Source organism: Cricetulus griseus, chromosome 7 (genome assembly GCF_003668045.3).
Source record: "Cricetulus griseus strain 17A/GY chromosome 7, alternate assembly CriGri-PICRH-1.0, whole genome shotgun sequence".
In the NCBI taxonomy this organism is placed as follows: domain Eukaryota; kingdom Metazoa; phylum Chordata; class Mammalia; order Rodentia; family Cricetidae; genus Cricetulus; species Cricetulus griseus.
Genome location: NC_048600.1, coordinates 118706891 through 118732383, shown reverse-complemented (window position 1 = coordinate 118732383; position 25493 = coordinate 118706891). Strand labels below are relative to the sequence as shown.

At 36.7% G+C, this 25493-nt stretch overlaps 1 protein-coding gene across 10 annotated transcripts in view; it reads right to left on the bottom strand.

Moving 5' to 3' along the window:
- The window catches only part of Tanc2 (tetratricopeptide repeat, ankyrin repeat and coiled-coil containing 2), a 311247-nt gene that overhangs the window by 139701 nt on the left and 146053 nt on the right, over positions 1 to 25493 (bottom strand). For 6 of the 10 annotated variants that reach the window (XM_027427849.2, XM_027427850.2, XM_027427851.2 and 3 more), the window contains 2 exons: positions 15403 to 15513; positions 579 to 727 (listed from right to left, as the gene is read on the bottom strand). In XM_027427849.2, the coding sequence (XP_027283650.1) occupies positions 579 to 727; positions 15403 to 15513 (260 nt within the window). The remainder of the gene's footprint in view (positions 1 to 578; positions 728 to 15402; positions 15514 to 25493) is intronic. The other 4 variants (XM_027427854.2, XM_027427853.2, XM_027427855.2 and 1 more) reach the window with 1 other exon arrangement.

The following is a 25493-nucleotide window of genomic DNA, read 5'->3' as shown; positions in this document are numbered from 1 at the left end:
ATTCAAAACTAGTCTTTATTTTTTTTAGTAAACCCTGAGCTATATCGTATATGCTATACTTAGTTTTCATTGCAACAGTTTAAAATCTTTTCCAATTTCCTGGATTCAAAGGCTGCTGAGAAGCATATTATTCAATAGCTAAGCATTTGGGGATGTTTAACTTTTAGCTGTCATTTTCTAATCTAATTAATTCTCCTGTGGAAATAAGTACTTGGTAGTTTTAGAAACCAATTAAGAGCTGTCTACGCTCAGCAGATCATTAATCTGCCAACAATGCACATATACTTGAGAATAGTGTATACTCTTAATTTCTCACTGTAGAGTTAATCCTTCAATTCTGTCATCTGAGTAGCTTATTTGTTACTTAGTTATTCATTAGGGTTTTTTGTTTTTGTTTTTTACATATATAAAACAAACAAGTAATAGAGTGATTATAGAAAAATTATATTCTAGACCTCAAAATGAATTCTAACTATTGATATTCCTTTCAGAATGAGCATATTCCCATACCATCTTTCTTTTCCTGCTATAAAATGCTAATTTGCACTGTTTAGCCAAGTTGTTAGAGCACAGCTTACCTGATTTTCATCCTGTACCTCCATGTTGTACTGGTCACCTGACTGTACTTCCGGGACTTTCTCTCCAAGGAGGAAACCCAGCCGAGTCATGAGTGTGTTTGCTGCCTCATCTACAGATGGAGGTGGGCCAAGTTCCTGTTCAACATCACCTGGAGCAAGAAGATAGCAAAACTGAATATTAAAAACAAAATGGTCAATTTTTTACTGTTTTTATATTGTTTGGTTTTTTTCTTTAGCTTTTACATTCTAAATTTAAAAATAGTGCTCCAGTCTATGAGCTGAATTTTTAAACTTCTGTGTGGGTACATGTATGCTCATGTATGTAGAGGTAAACCTCAGGTGCTGTTTCTCAGGAGTCATCTACCTTATTTTTGAGATGGGGGTCTTTCACTGGTATTTGGGAAGACTGACTAGGAAGATTTAGGCAGTTAGTCCTAGAGATCTACCTGTCTCTACCCACCCCCTCCCCATTGAGATTAGAATCATATGCCACCATGACAGGTTTTTATGTGGGTGGGAGACTGAACTTGGGTCCTCCTGCTTGCATGGCAAGCACTTTAACAGCCGAGTCATCTCCCAAGCCCTTGATTTCCCTGCTTTAAAGATTGTAATATTCATGCACAATCTACTGAGATTATCCTCAATCAATCTACAGGAAATAACTTGAATTTAATAAATGTTTTAGTAACATGTGGAACAGAAAAAGGTTCCTGTTTTTTGACCAGTAGCTTTCAAGCACAGTCTCACTCTTGGGATCTACATTTTAGCCACAACAGCTTTTTTTGATCATTTTTTCTTCTTAAAGAGTTTATGTAAACACTTCTTTTATATACTCTGAAGTAATTTCAACCTTTGAGAAGTTTCAAAATAGTACAAAAAGTCTTTCCCCCCCTTAGCCATATAAAAGTTACAGATTTCTCCTCATCCTCCAAAGCTATGCATTTTCTATAATCACATTCTTTTGTGTAAGTCACAAGCCAGCACAGAAATCAGGATCCTAGCTCTTCCCATTACTATGGCCTCAGCCTCAGGCTGAAGCCAAGCATGAATCCTTGCTTGGTGCCCTGCTCTGGAGCAGAAGGGGGGGGGCATTTCATTCAGCTTCCCACAACTCACTTAGTTATCAGTTCATTTTTAAAACCCCGAAACAGTACTTTGCTGTTAACTGCCATGACCTTCATTCTTATAAGGCTTACAGTCCAGGTGTTTAGTACAATGTTTCTCAGTTTACCTTCTGATTCAATCCAGGTTATGCATTTTTGGCAGAAATGTCAAAAAAGTTTTGCTATGTTAACTTTGATCACTTTATTATGCCAGATTTTTCTATTTTAAAATGATACTTTCCCCTTTTGTAATTAATAAGTATTGAGGAGAGGACCGGAATTATATAAAAGTTCCATTTCTTAATATATTTTTGTGGTGATTACACACACACACACACACACACACACACACACACACACACACACACACACACTCCATATACATATATGGAATTTCCTTTAGGCTGTTTTTAGGTGCTGTAATTCTTTGACCTAGTACATACACAATGTTGTGTAACCACAGTCACTGTCCACTTTTAAAACTTTTCAGTGTCCCCAAGAAATACAGCCCCATTAAACAGTGATTTTCCCTGTCTTCCCCCTACCAGCCCCTAGTGACTGCTAGTCTACTTTCTTCTCTGGTGAAGTTGCCTATTCTAAGCACCCTGTGTAAATATATTCATATGGTATTTTACTCTTTGGAGTATGGCTTATATCACTTAGCATAATGGGTTCAAGGTTCTCCATGTTGTAACATGCTTCATAATGTCATTTCTTTTTAATAGAATAGTATTCATTTGTCCATCTGCTGTTGGGTATCTGGACAGTTGTTTTTCAGCTTTTAGCTACAGTAACAGTAAGTATGAACATTGGTGTATAAATAGATACTCGTCTGACTCTTCTTCAATGAATTTTTTCTGGTTTTGAGTATTAATGTTTCCTGGTTAGATTAATTATTACTATTGTTTTCAAATAGTGACCATCCATCCATCCATCCATCCATCCATCCATCCATCCATCCATCCATCCATCCATTTTACTGATTCCGATCTTACATGGTAGGTTGTAACTGGATACTATCAGTATTTATTTAGTTTAAATTGTTTTAGATTTAGCTAGGGTAAGCAAGCTCCTTTAATTTTTTTCTTATGGCCTTTCAACATATTCTTGCGATGTTTTCGACACAGATCTATGGCACATGATTTTTCAGGCTCATTTGGTATTTTCCCTGTCTCAGTTATGGAATTAGACAATGTCTTTCAGAAGCCTTTATTCTTCTTAGAAAAAAAGAGGTATTTAGAACATCAACAGCCATATACTAGGTGTGTTAATTGTTACTAGGGTATCACATCCTTCAGGACCTGCTCAGTGAACAGTTAGGTGGTAATTATATATACACATATTTGCAAAGTAGTATTTGTATGTACATATATGTGCAAATAATATGTACACATACATCTCCATTTTTGTTTGCAAGCCCGGCCCCAACAGACATCTCTAATTCTAACTCAATACCTTAGGGTTAGTCCATAAGATATAATTCTCTTCCTGTAATATTAACAAAGTAGGCCTCTGTTCTTCTTAGTCTGTTCTCCCTCCATATAATGCATTTCACTGCTATCTGTGGTGACCATGTACACAAATGTTCTTATATGGGTTGTGCTCCTACTCTAAGCTACAGAGCCTCAGTCACCACCACTTACTTCATCCCTACACCAATTGAGACAGAGTTCATATACTGTAAATTTTACCCCAATGAATATACAATTCAGTGGCTTTCAGTTTATTCACACCACCATCATCACAGCCCAATTTTAGAATATTCTTATTGCTTCAAAAGAAAACTATGGTTAATTTTTGCCCTGAAATTTAGATCCTTAAGATTCTTGATCTTTGGCATACATTTTGGCCCTCTTGCTTAAAGAATGTCACATTCCTTCCAAGCAATTACCCTTCTACATAGAATGGCATTTCAATGACTGCCTACTATAAGAATTATTTTTTCCACTGAGAGAAGTTAATCAGAATTATGGTCATCTGTTGCCGCCACCACCCCCTAACACCTGACTAGTCATTCCTAAGCTGATTTTTTTAAAAAAAATCATTTTAAACTGAGTCAGGGAGCTCAAAATGATCCACTATAAATGTGATATGGAAAAGTTTTTCATGATACATTTACATGGACATAACTCAGTATTTTTCAGGTTTTAAGTTCAGATGTGCTTAATCTCACACTGTAAGAAGTCATATACAGATCCTATAGAGTATTTTAGAATGCTTTTTATATCTTTTTTACCACAGCAAGCTTTAGCTATAGTGTCACATGGTTGTCACCAAGACACAAAAGCTTCTTATAATTTATGATAATCAGTATTAAACATTTAAATACTTTAAATGCTAAGAAAGTTTTGATTTTTACCTTTCAGTTTCCCATTTACCTTGACTTCCCTCTTAAGGTCACAAACTGGATCATCAGACAAGGGATACATATACATTTTTTTCTTTTTCTATTTTTTAATTTAAATTAGAAACAAGCTTGTTTTACATGTCAATCCCAGTTCTCTCTCCCTCCCTTCCTCCCCTGCCTCCCACTACCCTCCTATTCCATCTCCTTTCTGCTCCCCAGGGAGGGTGAGGCCTTCCATGGGGGATCTTCAATGTCTGTCATATCCTTTGGAGCAGGGCCAAGACCCTCCCCAGTGTGTCTAGACTGAGAGAGTTTCCCTCTATGTGGATGGGCTCCCAAAGTCCATTTGTACATTAGGGATAAATACTGATCCACTACCAGAGTCTCCATAGATTGCCCCAGCCTCCCTAAGTGACACCCACATTCAAGGGGTCTGGATCAGCCCTATGCTGGTTTCCCAGCTATCAGTCTGGGGTCCATGAGCTCCCCCTTGTTTCTGTGGGTTTCACCAGCCTGGTCTTGACCCCTTTGCTCATCACTCCTCTTTCTCTGCAACTGGATTCCATGAAAGGCTACCTTAAATGCACTTCCCTGATAATGAGATTGATGACTACCTTATATGCCATCCTAGAGCCTTCATCCAGTAGCTGATGGAAGCAGAAGCAGGCATCCACAGCTAAACACTGAATTGAACTCCTGGAATCCAGTTGCAGAGAAGGAGGAGTGATGAGCAAAGGGGTCAAGACCAGGCATACACATTGTTGTATACTAGTACTCAAGTTCCATCTGTAGAAAATCTACACATAACTATCACTGAATTTATGCCGGAGGATCTATTTTCATTTCAATGGGCACCATAAATTTCTTGGCAACAGAACAGAAATAATAGGTAGAATTATTTTTATACTGTAAATATATGCTTATGTAGTAGTATATCCCCAAATGACTGAAGCTTATTTTTTATTGATTAAATAGAACAATAAGCTACTCTCCTTCAGCTCACAAAGAATCCCATTTCTCTGCTATACATTAAACTATCAATTTTTATCATAAATTCTAGGTCTCTAAACCTTCAAGGGCTCCACTTCATTTTCTCCTAAAGAGCTATAATTACCAAATCTTTTCTAAACATAAATTTTAATGCTGGGTTTTACTAGAATCTATAAAACATGGAGGAGATAAGGCTATAACCTACATGGGAAATAAAAGATCACTATATGATCTATTTAGTGACACTCTTACAATACTTAATATATACAAGTTGATATTTTAAACACTTTACAAATCTTATTTAGTCCTTAAAAATTATTTTATGCAGTATTTTGCCCCATAGCCCAAGTTGAACTTGATCTTATTCCCTCCTGACTCAGTCTCCTGAATGCTGGACTAGTAGACGTGTGTCACTGTACCTGGATCAACTTCTTTCTTCATTAAGAATGTGACACTGTCTCTTGACTGTAAGAAGACTGTAGCAGTCTTGCCTTATCTTCCCCCTCTACTTCTAGTACTCATCAAACAAATAGCCCTACAATATCAGTGGTTTAATAAAATAGAGCAGGTGGTTCCACTTATGTGTGTACGAAGCTCCATTTTGTTGTGCTTTGGCACAGGGTCTCACTATGTAGCCCAGGTTGACCTCGAACTGTTTTTCCTGCCTCAGCCTCTTGAATGCCACGTATCCCCACATTCAGTTTACCTTACTTAATTTTTATAACTTCATGAAGTAGGTACTGTTACTATCATTTTCCAAAAGATTAGATTGAGGCATATGGAATATAATCAGTTCAAAGTCACACAAGCAATACACAGCAAAAACAGGATTAGAACTCAAGACTCCCTGATTCTAAAATCCAGGCTTCCATTACTACTATTTAGTTCCTTGCTGAAAGGAAATGGTATAACTAATGAGTGTTGAAATATGAAACGTTGAGGATGTACGTGGTAACAGAGCATTTGCCTACCTTGTTCAAGACCACATGTCTGGACAGTAGCAGGCATACTGTTTATAGTATTTTAACCTCGGTGACTAATCAACATAGAATAACAATGTATTCTATGGTCTGCTGACCTCTATGCTATCTTGGTCAGAGACCACATTAGATTCTAGGCCTTTAAGCTATAGATCCCACCCTCGAGGTCACATTACTTTGTAAAGGAGTTTCTATGTAGCCACATCTTAAGCTGCATCTGGAATGCGAATGATTATTACCTGGAAACTTTTTCCTAAACTGTACTGTGTTTTAAATATAGCGACAATGAACTAGCTGGCATTAGACTCCCAGACCCTGATCCAGGTTGACAAAGTCCATCTGAACTGGGTTTTCGGTCTCATGTTTTCACAGATCACTGCCTTCAGTGTAACCTGCAGGGTCCCCCTCATATGTGCATATTGGTGCAGGTACCTGTGGAATCCAGAGGGCTTTGGATTCCTTGGAAATGGAGTAACAGATGCTTGGGAGCTGCCTGATGAGGGTACTGGGAACTGATCTGGGTCTTCTGCAATAGTAGTAAGTGTTCTTAACTTCTGAGCCATCTCTTAAGTCCCCAAATTTCTTAATAGATAAAAAGCAGCAACACAAAAAGAAAATTTGACAAAGTAAAGTTTATTAATAAGACACTAGTAAAAGGGGAAAAGGCAAGCTATACAGTGGCTAAAGACAACTACAATTTGGCAACACATATACTAAAATTGTAACGATTCAGAGAAGATGAATACAACAAATTTAATACCTTAAAACCCTAGATGTTTCATTTAAAGGTCAGAATAGCCAAGATAAAAAACACTGATGACAGTTTACTCTGGAAAGAATGTGGAGTAAGAGGAACACTTTTCCCCTGATGGTAGGAATGCAAACTCATACAGCTGCTTTGGCAATAGGTATGGAAGTTTCTCAGAAAACTGGAAATCTACCACAAGACCCAGCAATACCACTTTTGGGTATATACCCAAAGGATGCATACACACACCACAATGACATTTGCTCAGTTATATTCATAGGAGCAGAACCTGGAAACAACCTAGATGCCCCTCAACCAAAGAACAGATAAAAAAAATGTGGTACATTTACACAACAGAGTACTACTCAGCTGTAAAAAAAAAAAAAAAAATGACATCTTGAAATTTGCAGGTAAATCAATGGAACTAGAAAAAAAAAACAAAACATCCTGAGTGAGGTATCCCAGACAAACATAACATGTACTCATAAGTGGACATTAGACATAAAGCAAAGGATAACCAGGATACAGTCCACAACCCCAAAGAACCTAGGTAACAAAGAGGACCCTAGGAGAGACGTGTGTGTGTGTGTGTGTGTGTGTGTGTGTGTGTGTAATATATATATATATATATATATATATATATAATATATATATATCTGCCTAGGAAGGGGAAAAAAGACAAGATCTCCTGAGTAAACTGGGAGTGTGGGGAGCATGGGGGAGGGAAGAAGGGAGAAAGGGAGAAAGGAAGGAGAGTGGGGGAAATGTATAGCTAAATAAAACAAGTTTTTAAAAAGGTCTCATTTTAAAGACTTAAAGGAAATTATACATAAAATGTGTTAAAATAGACCACCAGTGTATTGGGAAATGACTCATTTGATATGAGGACATAAGTTTGGATGAGCTTTTGGGAGACACATTTAAATCACAGTACTACTTGAAATGAAACTTCTTCGGTTGTATTCTGTATCTTACTATCTCTCCTGCCTTCAGGAAACTTGATACAAAAGGTGATCCTCTCTCAAAAATTAAAAACAATATATTTAGGTAAGTTTTTCCCACTGGGTATCAAACATATTCAAAATTCTTGCAATAATATATCGCAAACAGCTGGGCATTGGTGGCGCACGCCTTTAATTCAGCACTCAGGAGGCAGAGACAGGTGGATCTCTGTGAGTTGGGGCCAGCCTGGTCTCCAGAGCGAGTGCTAGGATAGACTCCAAAGCTACACAGAGAAACCCTGTCTCGAAAAACAAAACAAAACAAAAAAAACAAAAAAATAAATAAATCACAAACAACTTTACCAACTCCTCTTCCCATAATTTCCTAGTGATTACGGTACGCAACAGTATTAGGCTAGAGAGAGGATATAAGAATTATTTTATAAATCAAAGGAGGTACTAAAAAGCATAAAGAAGAAATGAATAAAATTGTCTTGGGAGAGTGCAAGGTAGAAGATGGAACAGACTTTGGAAGAAGCCATACCTGCAATTAATACTGAAAGAGAGTTTGATATTTCACAGTAGACTTAAGGAAAAAGAGCAAAGAGAATAATTTTCAGATGCAAATTCTGCTTGAGCTTTGTTTTTTTTTCACTTTTAAATTTAAATTCTTTAATTACCACTCATATTTACATATCCAGCCTCCACATTCCCTTGCCCTCCCATGTTCCCCACCAAACCCCCAACCCATCCCCTAACTCCTCCCCAGGGACAGTGAGGCCCTCCGGCAGGGACCATCAAAGTCTGTCATATTGTTTCCGGGAGGGCCCAGGCCCTCCTTGCTGTATCTGGGCTGCAATAGTATCCCTCTATAGGGAATGGGCTCCCAAAGTCCATTTGTGCTCCACTGGCTTGAAGACTGGCTCCACTGTTGGAGGTCCCATAGACTGCCCTGGCCTCTTAGCTGGCTTCAGAGGGCTTGTTTCAGTCCAATGCTCTTTCTGCAGCTTTATGATTAGCGTCTCCATGTTCTCACTAGGTCAGGTCAACTGTTTCTGCAGGTCTCTCCAGCCCCATCTTGGCTCCTTTTTGCTCATCCCTCCTCCCTCTCCACAACTGAATTTCAATAGTATGGTACAGTGCTTAGCTGTGGGTACCTGTTTCTGCTTCGAACAGCTACTGGATGAAGGCTCTAGGAATGGTAACCAAGGTAGACACCAATCTCATTATAGGGGAAGGGCATCAATGGCATTTTCTCCACCACTGCTTGGATTCTTAGTTGGGGTCATCCCTGTGGATCCCCTAATATTTCCCCTGTGCCTGCTTGAACTTTCAATTCAACATAAATACCAAATTCTATAATAAAAACTGACTCAATGCAGAATAATGTTTTAAAAATGATGATTATCCAGCCTGGTCTACAAGAGCTAGTTCCAGGATAGCTTCCAAAGCCACAGAGAAACCCTGTCTCAAAAAATAAAAAAAAAATGATGATTATTTCTAACCAATATCATATTAATGGTAGTGTTAACAGCATTAACCCTAATGTTTACTAAGCCACTACTACCTGATAAATTCCTATGTGCATAAAATATATTAAATCTTTTAGGTTTCATAATATCCTATTTCACAGGTAGAAAAATTCACAAAGATGAAGATCTTGCTCAGGATTTAGTGTCAGTTAAACAACTGTTAATATTTTTAATACAGTCTGTCTGGTCCAAGAGCCCATGTTCTTAACAATTGCATTATTATATTAATAACATGTGATTTTAAAAAATAAATATGTGATTAGCAAGTATTTAGTTGCTTGAAACAGGCTCTTTTAATATAGCCCAGGCTGGCCTCAAAGTCTCGCCAAGCCTTCTGTTTCAGCCTTCCAAGTGTGGGATAACAAGCACACATCACCATACCTGCTCTATGATTATTAGTTTTCTCTTTAACAGAAGGCACTGGAGTTATCTGATATTAGATTACAGGAAAATATTAATGATTTTAAAACTTTTTTAGTAAGAAGTTTGAATGTTCAGCAGTGCTAGGCATTAGATACTTACTTATGAAATATGGGTAGCATAACTATAACCATGGCAAAAATAAAATGTACTTTAAATCATAGCAAATTAAATTCTGTGATAAATATAACAGAAGCAAATAAATAATCTGGTGTAAAAAAAACTAGTGAATATTTCAGAAGACACTTTATGAGACTTTACTTTTAAAAGATACCATTTCTCTACTCAGTAGTAAACACCACCTTCAACAAGTACCTTCTGCTTCAGGCAGGCAATACCCAGGGAGAAAATAATGGTTATTTTCAAGAAGCAAATACCTAACAGCAAATGATTTAAACCTCTAATCCGAATCCTAACAGGATGGCTGCATACAAATAATGAAACATTATGCCCCTCACTTCTTTCCTTCTTTCTTTTTAATTCTCAGCATTCTCTTAGCTTGTTCAACACTACCTTATTTAATCTATTCAATACAAACTATTGATTTCTCATCTATTTAAATATGACACCTCTTTGTTCTAACTAATATTAAATGAATATATGAGTTCTCTTTAACAGAGTTATAAAACATCATCTTGATCCCACTACCAAAGCAAGCTTGATTATATTTCCATTTCTTAGTTCTTAAATGATTACCTGTCGTTGTTCTCTTTGGAAACTATAAAGTGAGTAACTCCCAGCAAGTGTTGAAAAGGTACAGGAGGTTTTCTGTATTCTTGCAAAAATAGCTCCTCATTGCACAAATCGGTGCTCACCAGGGATCACAGCCATGACCTCTGGTCCCTCCCCACCCACAGAGCTCCTGGTATTAAGGCACCATGCCACATTTAGTTCCTTTGGCCACAGTTAAAGACAAGGCAGAAGAACAAATGGAGTCAGAGTGAAATTACTGACAATTGTTGAAACTGGGAGTACATTCATGGAGATAAACCTTTCCACAGAATTTCTTGGGTTAGGGCACATGGCTTTCCTTAGATAATGGGATTATTATGAACTTGAGCCTGTATAGCTGAACTCGTCTTGTGGTTTCTTTGGCTGATGTCCTTTCAACTTCGGTCTCAGAATCAGTATGTCTAGACCTACTGTTTTTGAGGCACATCTCAGTATGTAAGCTAGACTGGGCCCAAATTCACAGTATGACCCAGATGAGTTTCAAACTTGTTTCTTGCTTCAGCCTCCTGAGGTCTGGAATTATGGTAGTATACTCAAAACCCTTTTATTTTTTGTATGTGTGAAAGTTAGAACACTACACAGCTAGCAGGTAGAAGAGTCAGAAATTAAACCCAGATCAGGGTTGGGGATTTAGCTCAATGTAGCCCTTGGTTAATTCCTAGTACCTGTCTCCCTGTCAAAAAGGAAAAGATACTAAATCAAGGTCTAACTCTCAAACTTAAGTTCTTACTAATATATGTGGCCCAAGAATAGGACCACAAAGTGGCATGTAATCCCTGGCCAGATTTAAGATCTGCTAATTTTAGCACCATCTCACCAATCATACTTTGATTTCCTAATAATCTCAGTCACTTTCCTCTTGGGATAGCAAGTTATAGTTTGGTGTTTGCTCCTGGATTTTTAGGAATACATCTATATATTCATATAAATATATAATTTTTAAAATCACAGAAATGTCATGTTATAGATAATGTTGCTGTGACAGAAAATTGAGACATATATATTATTCAACATGTTATAGATCACATGACTACTGAGGTAGAAATTAGAATGAAACATACTGACACTAGCTTAATGAAAGAATGAATGATCCCAACTGTCTGTCCAAACTGTAAGTATTTCTGATTATTTAGAAAATGCTTAAGAATTGTACACCACATTTCAGGAGTATCACTAATATATTAATTAACATTTCTGACTATTTACTGTGAGCCAACCATCCTGATAAATGCTTTGATCTCAGATTATCTCCATTTTTATAGATAAAGAAACTGAGGCTTAGAAAGGTTAAGTGACTTATTCAAAAATCACACAGATAATGGGTAATACCATAAGCAGACAGGCTATAAAGTGCAGGATGAATATTCTTTTTTTACTTGGAGTATTGTTCAATTGAAATGATTGTTATCAGTTGGTTACTTCTTTTCAGAAAAATAAATTACAACCCTGTCATATATTAAAATAAAAGCTTTTCCTTTTAAATGTATAAATAGTAAAGAATGCTTACAGAATGTATATGGTAACTGGGTTAGAGGACAATGTGTTTCTGAACGATATGATGTCTGACTCAAGAACTAAGCAATAAATCCTGCTTATGACACTAGACAAATCACTTACACTCCCTAAGTCTTAGTTTGCCCACCATGAAGCAATTATCTAACACCGTTCTCCAAATATCCTTTACTCTGGTTGTTTAGTTATGGTGATATTACAAATTATCTCCACAGTTGCAAAGGCAGAACCAAAGTATACCATTTGCTTACATATTCACACATTTTGTGCATATGAAAAGTTTACTTTGAGGAATTATAACACATGGATATTCAAGACTCTAGAGATACCTAGACTGAAGCATTCCATTAATTAGACAAATATTCTGGATCAACAGCTACACCAAAAAGTAGCTTTCCTTAGACTGTAGACTAAACATTGATGACTTAGTCTCACTTGATTCAGAATTTCCTTTCACATGTGGAATAACATATAAAATATATAAGTAGAGAGATGCCAGGTACAGATGGACAAACCAAGAAAAATATGTTATGTTTTTATTTCATATACCAAAGACCTATTTTTCTGGCTTAAAATGTATAGAAACACTGCCAATTACTCCCAAGGAGTCAAGAGTAATACAATAAATCCCCCAGGCTTTCAGCATTGTTTACTGCACCATTTTTAAGCAGTCTACAATAGACTTTATACCAACTGGTTCTTAAAGTATGAAACATCTACCAATAGCTTTGCCATCATCTGGGAATTTGTGAAGAAATGCAAATATTCAATCTACCTTAGGCCCACTGAATCAAAACTTCCAGGGATGGGCCAAACCAATCTGCATTTGGGCAAGGTCTGATAATTTTGAAACTTGTTAGGATTTGAGAACCACTGCTATAACCTTTGTTTACAACTGTTGCTTCTGTGAGACAGTCCCCTAAATTTTCAAGCAATGAGTAAAACAGGTAGACAAGAACATCAGCCTTAACTGTTCTATTACATATAAATGTAAAATTGCATACATCCCTTGTTTTATTAGCACATCTGATATTAGAAATTAGAAAGCCCATGTATAAATAGAAAAAAATCCTTTTCTTTCTGTTTTCTAAAGTTTTGATAATTGAGTTTATGAAATGATCTAACAGTAGACAGGCTAATACAAAAGGCAGGCAAATGTATTACCTTTGCCTGTACCAAAATGCCCAGTAACATTAATATGCTTATAGACTCTCTTCACAGAGGAGAGATGATGTGAACAATTTAGGGACAGTAAATTATCTTTTAAAAAGGTAAACAGACTTTCAGAAGAATAAGTGGAATCCTGTGACAAAGTCTAGTTGACACCTAGGCGTGGTGTCAACCTTCATTCTCCTTTCCTGTGACAGCCACTCTTCCTGGTTGGTGAGATTCCCTGGGAGAGGACTACTGACAACTGAGTTCCTTTTATCAGAGAGTCTAGCTTTAGGCAGATAACACAACTTCAGAGAAAGCCTGTTCTTGTGCTGCTTCAGGGGAGAAAAGCAGGGAAAGACAGGAGGGCAGAAGGTCAGGGAGATCTCAGATCCCAGGCTGCTCCTGAAACTTCCAATCAATGGAGTCGGCATGAGAATGCATTGTACTCTGGGGTAGCCTTCTGTAAGTCTCAACTTTGGTTGATGTGTACTCATTAATTCATTTTGTTTATTGCTAATTCTTGATACTGCCTAGAGATAATACTATCTTCAAGTCTGAGGTTACATTCTTATCCCAAAAGAAACTTATTTTTAGAGGATCTAAAAACATTATTATATAAGAACAAATCAGTACGAAGTGTCTATGCTAATAATCTGCTGGATTATAAAAGGAAGGAATACAAAGTATTGTAACAAGCATTCTGGCATCATTGATTCTTCCTGGTGTTCTAAAAACCTTAACTGAAGTTTGGTTCTACCAACAAAGAAGTCATGCTTGTGGAAAATATGCATAAATAATCAAATTGCTAAGACTGCCCAGAGAGATTTAGCACAGACATTCCCAAGTCACAGCTACTCTGCTTCATGACCAGAACAACAGCTCCATTAGATTAGTGTGATATAATTAATATGGCACTAATGAGATTAGGCTCCCCTGACAGTCATTCTGACTGTGAATCTGGAAAAGGAAAAGCCTCTGAGGGGGCTAGAAGTATAGCTGAGTGGTAGAAGGTTGCCTACCTTTTATGAGAACCTATGTTGGGGCCCCAGCTCAAAGGAGTAGAGGAAGGGAAAGAGGGTAAAAAAAGAGATGGGAAGAGAGGATAAGGAAAAAAAGAGTAGTGAGTGGAAAGAGTGTCAAGAGGGGGCTCTTAGGAAAAGCAGTAGAGAATTCATCATTTACTTTATGTTATAACACAGAAGTTTACAAACAAATTCAAAGTACAATATGCCATTTGCTACGAAGTGCACCTCAACACGGGACGAAGAACCAAGCAGTGCTACCTCAAGAGTTTTTATTGCTTTGGGAAACAGAGAAACTGGTTGCTAATACAAAACTATTATTGACTTAACAAAGAACAGTCTAAGAATAAAATCCCCAAGGTCTTTCAATATTCAAAATGAACTTATAAAGTCAAATATATTTTATTTATCTGGGTGTGGCCCAAGTTTTCATCTATTGTTTTACATGAACTTGTCCTATCTGGCTTCAGAGATATAGGACCCTGACATCTGAGATCAGAAAATGATACCTATTTAGAAGTAGAATCACTCTGTCCTCTCACTCCAAGTGCAGGATATATGTAGTGTTCTTTTCCACAGTGGTGTAACATCAATTTTAACGAGCAGGGATAAACAAAAGACCTAAAAACAAGTATCTCAAGGTTCTTTACTACTGTTCTGATCTGTATTTTCAACCAGAGCTACTAATGTTTCTGACACAATTCTATAGATGAATTTTAGGGAGAGTGTAAAGGATGTTGCCAGGCAACTCACTGAAGTCTGAAAGAATTTAAGCACTGATAATGAGCCTGTCTCTGTTTGGCTCCCACACAGGAAGGGTTTTAGTGGACCCCACATGTGTCTACACGCCATGCACAAGGAGAGGCTATCTGTACAAGTGAGTGTCCAAAGGAGCCAAACTCAGGCATCTAATTCAAGTTTAATGTTTCCAATACCCAAAGTGTTTTCTGCAACTATCCAGGATTCCAATAGCAATTGGGCACATGTCATCCTTAAAAGGTATAGTACTGAAAGAACATTCTTACACGTAATCTTTAATGTTCCTGTCTGCACATGGCCAAGATAACATGTCTTCAATTATTTCACACCACAAAACTAATCCTGAAAATTTCATTTGCCAAAATTATTTTGAAATTTATCTTTGAAACTGTTTTTAATACCTACTTTCATGAATAACAAAAACAAGACTTACAGTAAAAACCTATGTTCTTTTAGGAGACTAGATAATAAGACACAAGAAATAACATGTTTTTATGAGTAGTATACATGCAAAGCACTGCTCTGCTGGGTGGGCCTGATGCAATCCTCCCTTTTTCAAAGCAGACACTGCATGCATGCTTACCAGGGCAGTATGCATCCACGTCCAGTTTCTGAGCTGAAGTGAGAGTTGGGGAGCCAAGCTCGGACTCTGGGATTCGTGGGCTCTCAACAAATTTTGCCTTCCTCAGAGGGGCTAAGGACAAAAAGAGAGAGAGATAGAGAAGAAAGAGATAGGAAAGTAGAAAAGAAGAGGGTAAGAAAAAGGAAAGAGAAACAGAGGAAAAGGGAAAAGGAAAGGGAAAGAGAGAAACACAGAGGGGTCATGAGTCAGGGGAACAGCAGGCAACAGATGGAAGCACTTAAATGAACGACACACTCTGTGAGACTCAGATCAGGTTACCCTATTTTTTTTTTTTGTGCCAGAAAAAAATTAACTGCATTCCTCATACAGGAGATGGGTCTTGTTTAAAAGTCACTGAAAAAGCTAAAGTCTAATAACCAAAACTCTGAGCATAAATTGTAATTGTCTACTACCTTTGGTTACTTCCTCTTTTTATAAAGAAAGAACTTTCTTATCTTGGTTTTCTGTGCCATAAAATACAAATATTAACTAAGAAGACTACTGAAAAAAAATTTAAGGTTTAATTACAACTATAATAATAAAGTTTCATTTATCCAGAAAGAACTAGCTGATATTTAGTTTTGATAAATACTAAAAGTGAGTGTGATTGAGTATTGATGTAGTTTAATAGGAAACCAATTAACTGCTCAGCCATTAATATAAGAGGTCAACAATGCTAAGATACTAAAATATGAAGTAGGCCATGCCAATTTGACCCTGATGCTAAAGAGATCTGTCTTAGTTACAAACGTAGTCATGAAACCTATAAAATAATAACATTCCATACCATGAAAATCATTTAATATTGTATTAGTATATTCATAAACTTGAAGTTGTACTTACTGAAAATTCATAACCAAAATCTTTGTGATATGGTCTTATTATATAGCCCATACTAGCTCTGAAATCAGGAACCCAAATGCTTGGATTACAGGTGTGCACCATTTACCCAACTGGGCATATAAATATTATTTAATAACTTTTGTATGTGTTAAGATGCACTTTTGTATGTGTTATTGATTTACATTCAAATCCCAAGTTTAACATCTTTTAAAAAGTCAGTTGACTATCTTAAAAGTTAAAATGAGATGGATTATTTTGGTATTTTCCAACTGAATTATATTATATTCTAATAAGATAAAAGTGCTGAGCATAGCACCAACAGCAGAAAGGATCAGCTGGATGTGGAATTTACTTGAATGCATTAGCCCCATAGCTACAGGTGTCTTAAGATGTGTGAATGTGCAGAATCACATTACTGTTTTTCAAAAGTTTCTTCATGTGCTTCAAAATCCTTATCCATTACTGATCCCCAACTGATTCAAAGTTAATCCTAAAAGACGCTATAAACAAGCCACTGTAAAAATTCCTTGTCATTAAATGGCTAAAATTCTCCTTTATTATTTTTGGAGAATAAAAACTATCAATTATGAAAGAATTAAAGATTTTTTTAAAATGTCAAAACTTACAGACAACAAAATCACAATTTAAATCTTAGTGTATATACATAAACTAAAAGTACATGTTAAGAAACACAACATAAAGCCTATCATTGCCTCCATGGGAACACAAGTCAGACACTAACAGTGTTAATAGTATGGTTCTCATCCAAAAATAAGCTTTGAAAAAGCAAAAATATCTCCTGAGCTAAGAGTGTAATATTTAAGCCTCTTTTTTAAGAAATCACTGTCAGAAATTAAGATCTTGTCATTTATATACATGTGATTAGTAAGAAACACCCAAATCTCATTATATCCCCACCAACTGGTTTCAAAATAAGGACATTTGGTTTAGCAATGCTTTATAAAGAGAAATTAATTAATTAATGTGTGCATATGTACATAGACGGATGGGTGGTATGCCTGTGCATATGGCAGAGGCCAGAAAAGGGCACTGACTAGATCTGCTGCTTTGGGGTTAGAGGCATTTGTGGGATGATGCTTGTTACATCAATGTCTGGTTCTTGTGACTACAGAAGAAACTCAACTGCTGAGCCATCTCTTCAGCTGGTAAATTTTATTCTTCAAGCTCTTCAGTCCTTCTCTAGGCTTTTATTAATTCATAATCCTAGCTCTAGAATAACTATTATACCTGCTGAGTTCTGACAAAAACAGTACCGGTCCCTGATCAAAGGGCTTTATATGTATAAAAAAAACCCTAGGACCATGTTTTATGATAAAGTTTTTGAGTAATGGACAGGAACCAGCACCTTAGAGCAGAGATGTAAAAAAGGAGCTGAGGACAATAGGAGAACTTGAGCGAGGAATGAAGCATTTTTGAGAACTATGAGATGGAGTCAAAGGGAAAGACCATGGTCCTAGAGAATACAGAAAAACACAAGTAGTTGAGACTACAAAGACAATGTGGACAACAGTATAAACCAGAATTTACATTGGTTATGGAAGGGAAAAAAATGTAACCTATTTCTAAACTACATACTTTTCCAGCAAGCAGAGTTATCAGATCTGTGTAGCTCAATACCATTCTGACTTGCTTTCCCTTCTCAGGGAACTGAAATTGAGGCTATCTTTAAAGTTCACAATGGATATTTCATTTGTTTTCCTTAGTACCTTTATTCAGTAGATATTTAATTAATTATACTATCTCATTTGTTTAATAGTAATCTCATTTGTTTAATAAGGGGGTTAAATTATTAACTTGTTTGAGTTAAGCTCTCACTCTAGCTTGGTTGGCCTAGAACTCACCATTTAGATTAGGCTGACTTTAAACTTGCAGTGATCATTCTGCCTTAGTCATCAGAGCTCTGGGATGGCAGCTGTGTGCTGCTATGTCTGGCAAATAATTATATAAGATAATAATGGTGATCAGATCCAAGTAATAAATAGCTAGTATTATCTGTAAGTCAACAAAACAAAGTAAGTATAATCACAGAAAGGACAGGATGCCCAACAGTCATAATACCAGCAGGTGAAAAAAAAAGGCAAATCAAAGTGCATTATTTTTCTTGAAAGCCCTGCATTTGCATAGATTTCTTTGCAAAAATGAAAAAAAAAGCTACCTAACATGATTATAATACATAAGAGGACTGTACATCAAAAGTGCTTACCTGATCAAAAACAAAAACAAAATAAATGAAAACTGATTGGATGGGTAAAAATAAACTAAAGCTCAAATCAGGTATTTTGTTGTGATGATATGACAGGAAACTGTTACCTTGAAAATTAATTGAACCAACACTGGGAACTTGATTCTTATGCTACTAAGAAATCTAAGTTTGAGGATGGAGGCTGAAGAAAATGCTTATAGATTTAAGGAATATAGTAATTTAAAAGGTCTAGGTCATATTTCTAGCAATTATTAGTAATAACCTATTTACAAAGTCTCAGTTTTATCAGTCAAAAAGTTTTGTTGAGTCTCAACAAATTCTAATCATGAAAAATATTTAGCATGGTGCTTAGATACGATGACAGCTCACCTACAATTCAGTGGGACATGGAATGGTGAGGGCTACAGTCATGAAAAATAAGCAAGATTTCAGACACAGCAGGCAAAGGAAGAATAACAGTAGCACAACAGTGAAAAGATGGACAGTAAAGGATTTGAAACCAAAAGCGTGAGCCAGATTTCCATCCTCTGCTTTTCCTAGTGCTAAAACCCTTGCACGCATGTTGTCCATCAGTCATTCTGAGTCCATAACAGTGCCTACATCCTGGATGAGTTGTCAAGATTACATTAACTGAATGTGTAAAAAGTAAAACATTTTCAGAAAATTAAGGAAGAAATTGAAACAGGAACAACTGACCTAGAAAAACAGGCTATTTCTAGTACATGTGGCTAAAGTGACAACACATAGGAAGCATCACACTACGCAACTTCAAAGTCTTGCCAAGTAAATGTTCAAGTAAAAATGGTTTTCCATTCCTCTGTAACATTTCGTTGTACTGTGGATCAAACCCAGAGCACTTTCACTACTGAGCTATAGCCCTAGACCTTAAAGTTTAAAAACCATGGTTTCCCACCATTACACCTATTGATAATTTTCTTACGAGCCTTATACATATTTCTAAATTATACTCTGAGATTATTTGGTACTCCAAACCAGAAAGGAATGCAAGAAAACAAAACCTTTAAGACTATTTCAACCAGTCGTACACACCTATAATCCCAGCAACTGGAAGATAGAAGCAGAAAGATCAAGAGTTTCAGGCCATCTTTGGCTACATAATGAATCTGAGGGCTAGCCTGGGCTTTATGAGATCCTGTCCCAAATGTGAAAATAAAAGGATATTTCAGTGACAGAATAACATTTCATCTTTAAATTTTGTTTTAGGAAGAACAGTGGAAGTGTGTAGATCAGTGGTAGAAAATCTCCCTAATAACAATCCATGGGTTTGAGCCCTAGCATTACAAGTCCAACACACAAACCAAAGGTCCGCAGGAAGTAATTCATTCTGTCTGGAACTTACATATAGCTTCTCTCTTAGTGATTTGAAACTTCTTTTAGAATCTGATTCTAATTGCAGATATATAGCTCTAAAAATGACTGCTGCTTTCAAAAAAGCTAGACAATAAATATTTGACAACTAAGACTTAGATAACTACTTTATACGTTATCTATATTTACCTAAATCTGCTTGACCTTCATAAATTTTTTTCATGAAGAACATGCTTAACCCTATTTTGAAAATGGGACATCAGAATTACAAGATTTCTCCCATCCATGTATTAACCAGGCCCAACCCTGCTTAGCTTCCGAGATCAGATGAGATTGCGAGCATTCAGGGTGGTATGGCCGTAGACTTCTTATGAAGGGCCACAGTCATTAAATGACAGAAAAAAAATCTACATGTATTTTTATTTCAAATATTATTTCACTGATAATACCGCTCCCTAGCATTATGGGATTACTTTGAGTTATGAGATAATTCTTAACTAATCCAAAAAACGGAAGTACACAGCATGGTAGACATCACTGATGATTACCAACATCCCATCGCCTTTCAGTTCTAAGCACAGGGGCAATTATGACTTTCAGTTCTTACGAAATTTAAGAAGGACTATGTGAATATTCTGGCCAACAGACAACAGTGACACAGCCTCTGTATAAGTTTAAAGTCTGTCTCTTCCTCATTAACAAAACTCATGAAGCAAATCTCCTGTGGAGATGGTAGAGCTAGAAGACTAACTGCCTTGCACTTGTCACCAGATTCAACTGTCCTGGAGAGCTGCCCAAGCTTGCTGGATGAATCAGAAATAGGTATCCGCTGCATGAAATTACAAAGACTTTTAAGGCTGTTACAGTATCAGGCCTATTACGGCTAATTAAATAGCTAAAAAGTAATTCTTGTTTTAATTACATGCCAATCCTTCTATGTCAAGCAGAACATTTTATAGTAGCACTAATACCAATTAAGCCCCCCCCTTTAACCAAGAGGAACAGTTTAGCTTTTAAAGCTGCTTGAAAGTTTATGAATCTATCTAGTTATCTTCTAGCTATGGTAATACTGATTTTCCTGTTTGATTTTAGAACATTATTTTCTTACATTAAATTTTTAAAATTTTGACTTGTGTGTGTGTGTGTGTGTGTGTGTGTGTGTGTGTGTGTGTGTGTATGTGTGTTGGGGTGGGGGGCTTGGAGGCCAGCTGGAGTCATACACAGTTATAAGCTGCCCAACCTGGGTACTAAGAATGGAACTCAGCTCTTCTTTAGAGCAGCAAATGCATTTATTCACTGAGTCATCTCTCTAGTCACTCATATTTTTAAAAATAAAATAACCTATTTAAGGGCTGGAGAGATGGCTCAGTGGTTAAGAGCACTGACTGATTTTTCTGAGGACCTGAGTTTGGTTTTCAGCACAATATGGCAGTACATAATCATCTGTAACTCTAACTCTAGGGATCGGATACCCTCTTTTGGTCTCTGTGGGCACCAGGACCAAATAAATGTAGTGTGCAAATAAAATAAGAATAAATCCATCTTTAAAAAATTACCTAAACAAAAGCATAGAATTCCAGAAAATGATATAAACAAGTATACTAAGTTGTAAGCAGGTATAACAAAAATTTATGAAGATGCCAGGCCAAATGATAAAACTGATAATAGTTTATTGTTACCAAACTGTACCTCAATAGGGAAACTCAATTTAATTCTCCACTTTATACCCAGTCTCTGTTGGGTTATTATGGTGGCTTGAATGAAAATGGCCCCCATAGCACAGAGTGTGGCATTATTTGAAAGGATTAGGACATGTGGCTTTGTTGGAATAGGTGTGGCCTTGTGGAGGAAACGTGTCACTAAGGGTGGGCTTTGAGGTTTCAGAAGCTTAAGCCAGGCCCAGTGGCTCTCTCTGTCTTCCTGCTGCCTGCTGGTCCAGATGTAGAACTCTCTGCTACCTCTCTAGCACCAAGTCAGCCTGTGTGCTGCCATGTTTCCCATCATTATGATTATGGACTAAACTTCTGAACTGTAAGCCAGGCCCCGTGAAATGTTTTCCTTTATAAGAGTTGCCTTGGTCATGGTGTCTTTTCATAGCAATAGAACTTTGACTATGACAGCTGTAAACAAAACATTTGTAGGCAACTAAATTTAAATCAGTACCCCATCTCCAAAAAAAAAAAAAAAAAAAGTGACTAGAAATCTGGGTATGTAGTCCTTAGTAGTGACTGTCTATCATGTACTGTAGTTAAATGTCTTTCTCTGTCCCGCTGGTCTCCCTTGGACCAGTTTCTTTCCAGCTCATGGGTCCTCGCAGCTGCTTATGAAATAAAAGGCTAATATTAAATATAATTGTTTGGCCAGTGGGTCAGGCTTACTATTGGCTAGCTCTCTCTTATAAATTAACCCATCCTTAATAATCTGTGTATCACCATGTAGTCATGGCTTACCAGTAATGTTCTGTCTGGCATCTTACCCCTTCAACGACTACATGGCATCTCTCTGATTCAACATTCTTTCTTTCTCTACCTCTGTTTGGAATTCCCACCTAGATATATTCTGCTTGACCACTGGCCAAATCAGCTTTATTTATCAACAACAACAAAACCAACACATATTCACAGCATACAGGAGATCCAATATCAATATACATAGCCCTGGTTTAATCCATTGATGCCAGAAATAATAACAAAACTGGTACATAATATGAAAGATATGACTGATGAAATATTCTTAGATAGTAAAAATAACATATTATAGTCATGACTGAGATATTGGTTAGGTAAGAAAATGAGGAACTATCAGGTATAAAGAGAGACATAATTAGCAGGTTAAAGAATTTTCCACACAAACAGATTTAAGTCATTTAAACAAGGTAAGTTATTTGGTTAATCAGAACAGCCCACTGTTAACTTTCCTTGCCATTTTGCAGGAGGGGCAATCCAGTTCTACATACCTTTAATAGCTTTCCCACTGATGGCATAGTAAGAAGTCAAAAGTGAGGACAGAGAAAGTAGAGACTGAATGTGTTTTTACATGTTTCAACACAGAAAAGCTTAAGTTACTTTGTTAAATTGAGAGTAAATCATTAGGTCATTCTTGAAAATACTAGACTAGTGGGCTCTCAAATTCAGTTTCTAAACTGTGCTAGGATTAGAAATATCTGAAAATGTGTGAAAAAGCTTCATTATGGTAACTCACAAAACCTCATACAGAAAGAAAATCTGAAAACTGTGCTTCCTTCCTATAGCACCGAGAAAGGAAACAAGTATTTCAGAGAATGGAAGGAAGAATAGAGAGATGAAGAGCTAGGGATGGGAAGGGAAGGGAAGTACACGAACTGAAGTAGTCCTTTCAAAACCCAGGAGACACAAGAGCTAACACCGGGTTCACAGGGAAGTAGCAAATTTTCCAGTTCAATGAAATGCTGAATATTCAAATTATCTGAGTATAATTATATTCAAATTCAAAGACTGAAGTCTGTCAAGCTCACTTTTACCCTTTGTGTTTAGAAAAGTATATTTCTATTCAAAAGTCCTATTAACACAATTATAGTAAATCATGCTTCCCCTTGTCTTGGCCTGGGGAGGTAACAACTGAAATAACATCATCTCATCACCATGGTGACTTAATACACCAGAACAGACTTTTCACTTGATACAGATGCTATCACTATACAGTGTGGCCTGGCCTGGTACTTGTAATTCTCTCATCTCAGCCTTCTAAGTACTAGGATTACAGAGTGTGCCCCCATGTCCAGCATTAATGCTACTTCTTGGTGCAGTATACTTTCCACTATTATTTTACAGCCCCAGAGGCCCTTGCTGCATTCTCTGTAACACTCTTGGTCTTTGTTTCCTCAGTTCATCAGGATTGTCATTCTTAGATTTCTCCATAAAATATATTCATGCAAGAAGCCAAGGTTCAACTTGTTCTTGACCCCTGACCTATCTTTTCACTAAGTGATTATGTAACTATTCTGTCAACAGCTCAGTGTCCAAAAACAGTTGTTTCCTGTGGGAAGGCAAGTATAATATTAGTTAAGTCATCACACTGGGAAGGGAAGAGCTTCTTGTAATGTTTCAACTTGCATTTTTATTACTCAAGATGTGTCTGAAGAGAGACAGGTTCTTCTGCTGATGTGTCCTCAGCAGTGCAAAACACAGAATTGTTGAATAAATTAAATTTTATATACTTATTTATAGATTTTTGGAGGTATAAGAGATCTGTTCATGTTCTTCATCCTTAGTAACTAAAGTTGAAGAAGACTGGTGATTCTAAACTATACTCAAGACTACTCAAGAGTACATTCTTACATATGTTATATTTTTGTGCACTTATGCTGTGTCTCACAAAAGAATATACTAGACACAATGTCTCACAGACAGAACATTCAAGCAATAAAAATGGAGACAACATGGTGCTAAAACAAAACTGTTCAAAATGACTGCAAAACCTTAAGACATTCCAACAGACATTAATTACTGGTTAATGAGACTTGAATAAACTAAACAAGTTCTCATTTCAAGGAGAAACCAGATGTAAATTTTTATCTCTATATGACATTACAAAGCAAAAGGCAAATTGCTGCAGAGAACAATACAAAATGCAAGAAACAATAATAGTGTAACTAAAAATTATCATAGATTCTACCTATGGTTAAAGTTTTATAGCACATTACTATTTTATATAAAATATTAATGCCAACATTTAAAAACAACTGATAACTTCCCCAAACACATGTCTATGTGTGTGCATATATATGGGCAAGTAGGTACTCATTTGTGTGCACATACGTGCACGTGTGTGTGTAAACCAGAAGTTGATGCTGGGTGTCCTCTTCATTAGCTTCCCTACCTCATTGTTTGAGACTGGATCTTTCAGTGAAACTGGAATTCATCCATTTGGCTAGGCTGGCTAGGCACCAAGCCCCAGGGATCCCACTGTCTCCAATTTTCCAGCACTGGGATTACAGGAATGCACTACTGTGCCTAGTTTTATGCAGGCATTGAAGATTGAAATCAGGTTCCTTATCAGTTGAGCCATTCCCTTAGCCCTGAAGCACATGACTTTTGAAAGGAATATGTAGATCCTAAAAATAGGAAATAAATTCAATTGGTGGGGGACACCAGTAATGCCAGCATCAGTCATAGCTATGTAGCAAGACTCAGTCTCAAAAATAAACAACTAAAAGTGAGACTTGTGTTACATGAGTTATTGTTGTGTGGTCTTCAAAAAATTATTAAACTTTTTCAACTTTTTAAGATTCTTCATCTTAAAAATGTGAACCATAAAATCTCTCTCCATTTTGAGAATTAAGTTTAAAGGGCAAAAGGTAGATTCAATTAAAAAAGGAGATATTGACATTTATTATTCAGACCACTAAACAAACTTCAAAGCCACAGACTGAGCTAACCCAGAGCATAAACTGAAATGTGGGTGTGGGATTCATTATTTAGTAATAGCATACATAATAGAGACACCGCATACTTCTCAAGGTCATCACAAAGGCTTAAATGAATTCATCTGTGTAAAATCAGCATAATGCCTTATATTGCAGTGGGTTCAATGCTAGACACTTTATAGTGTATAATGATGGCAACAGTGATGATGGTGATGTATTGACAAGCAATGGAAGGAAACACAGTAACCTTTA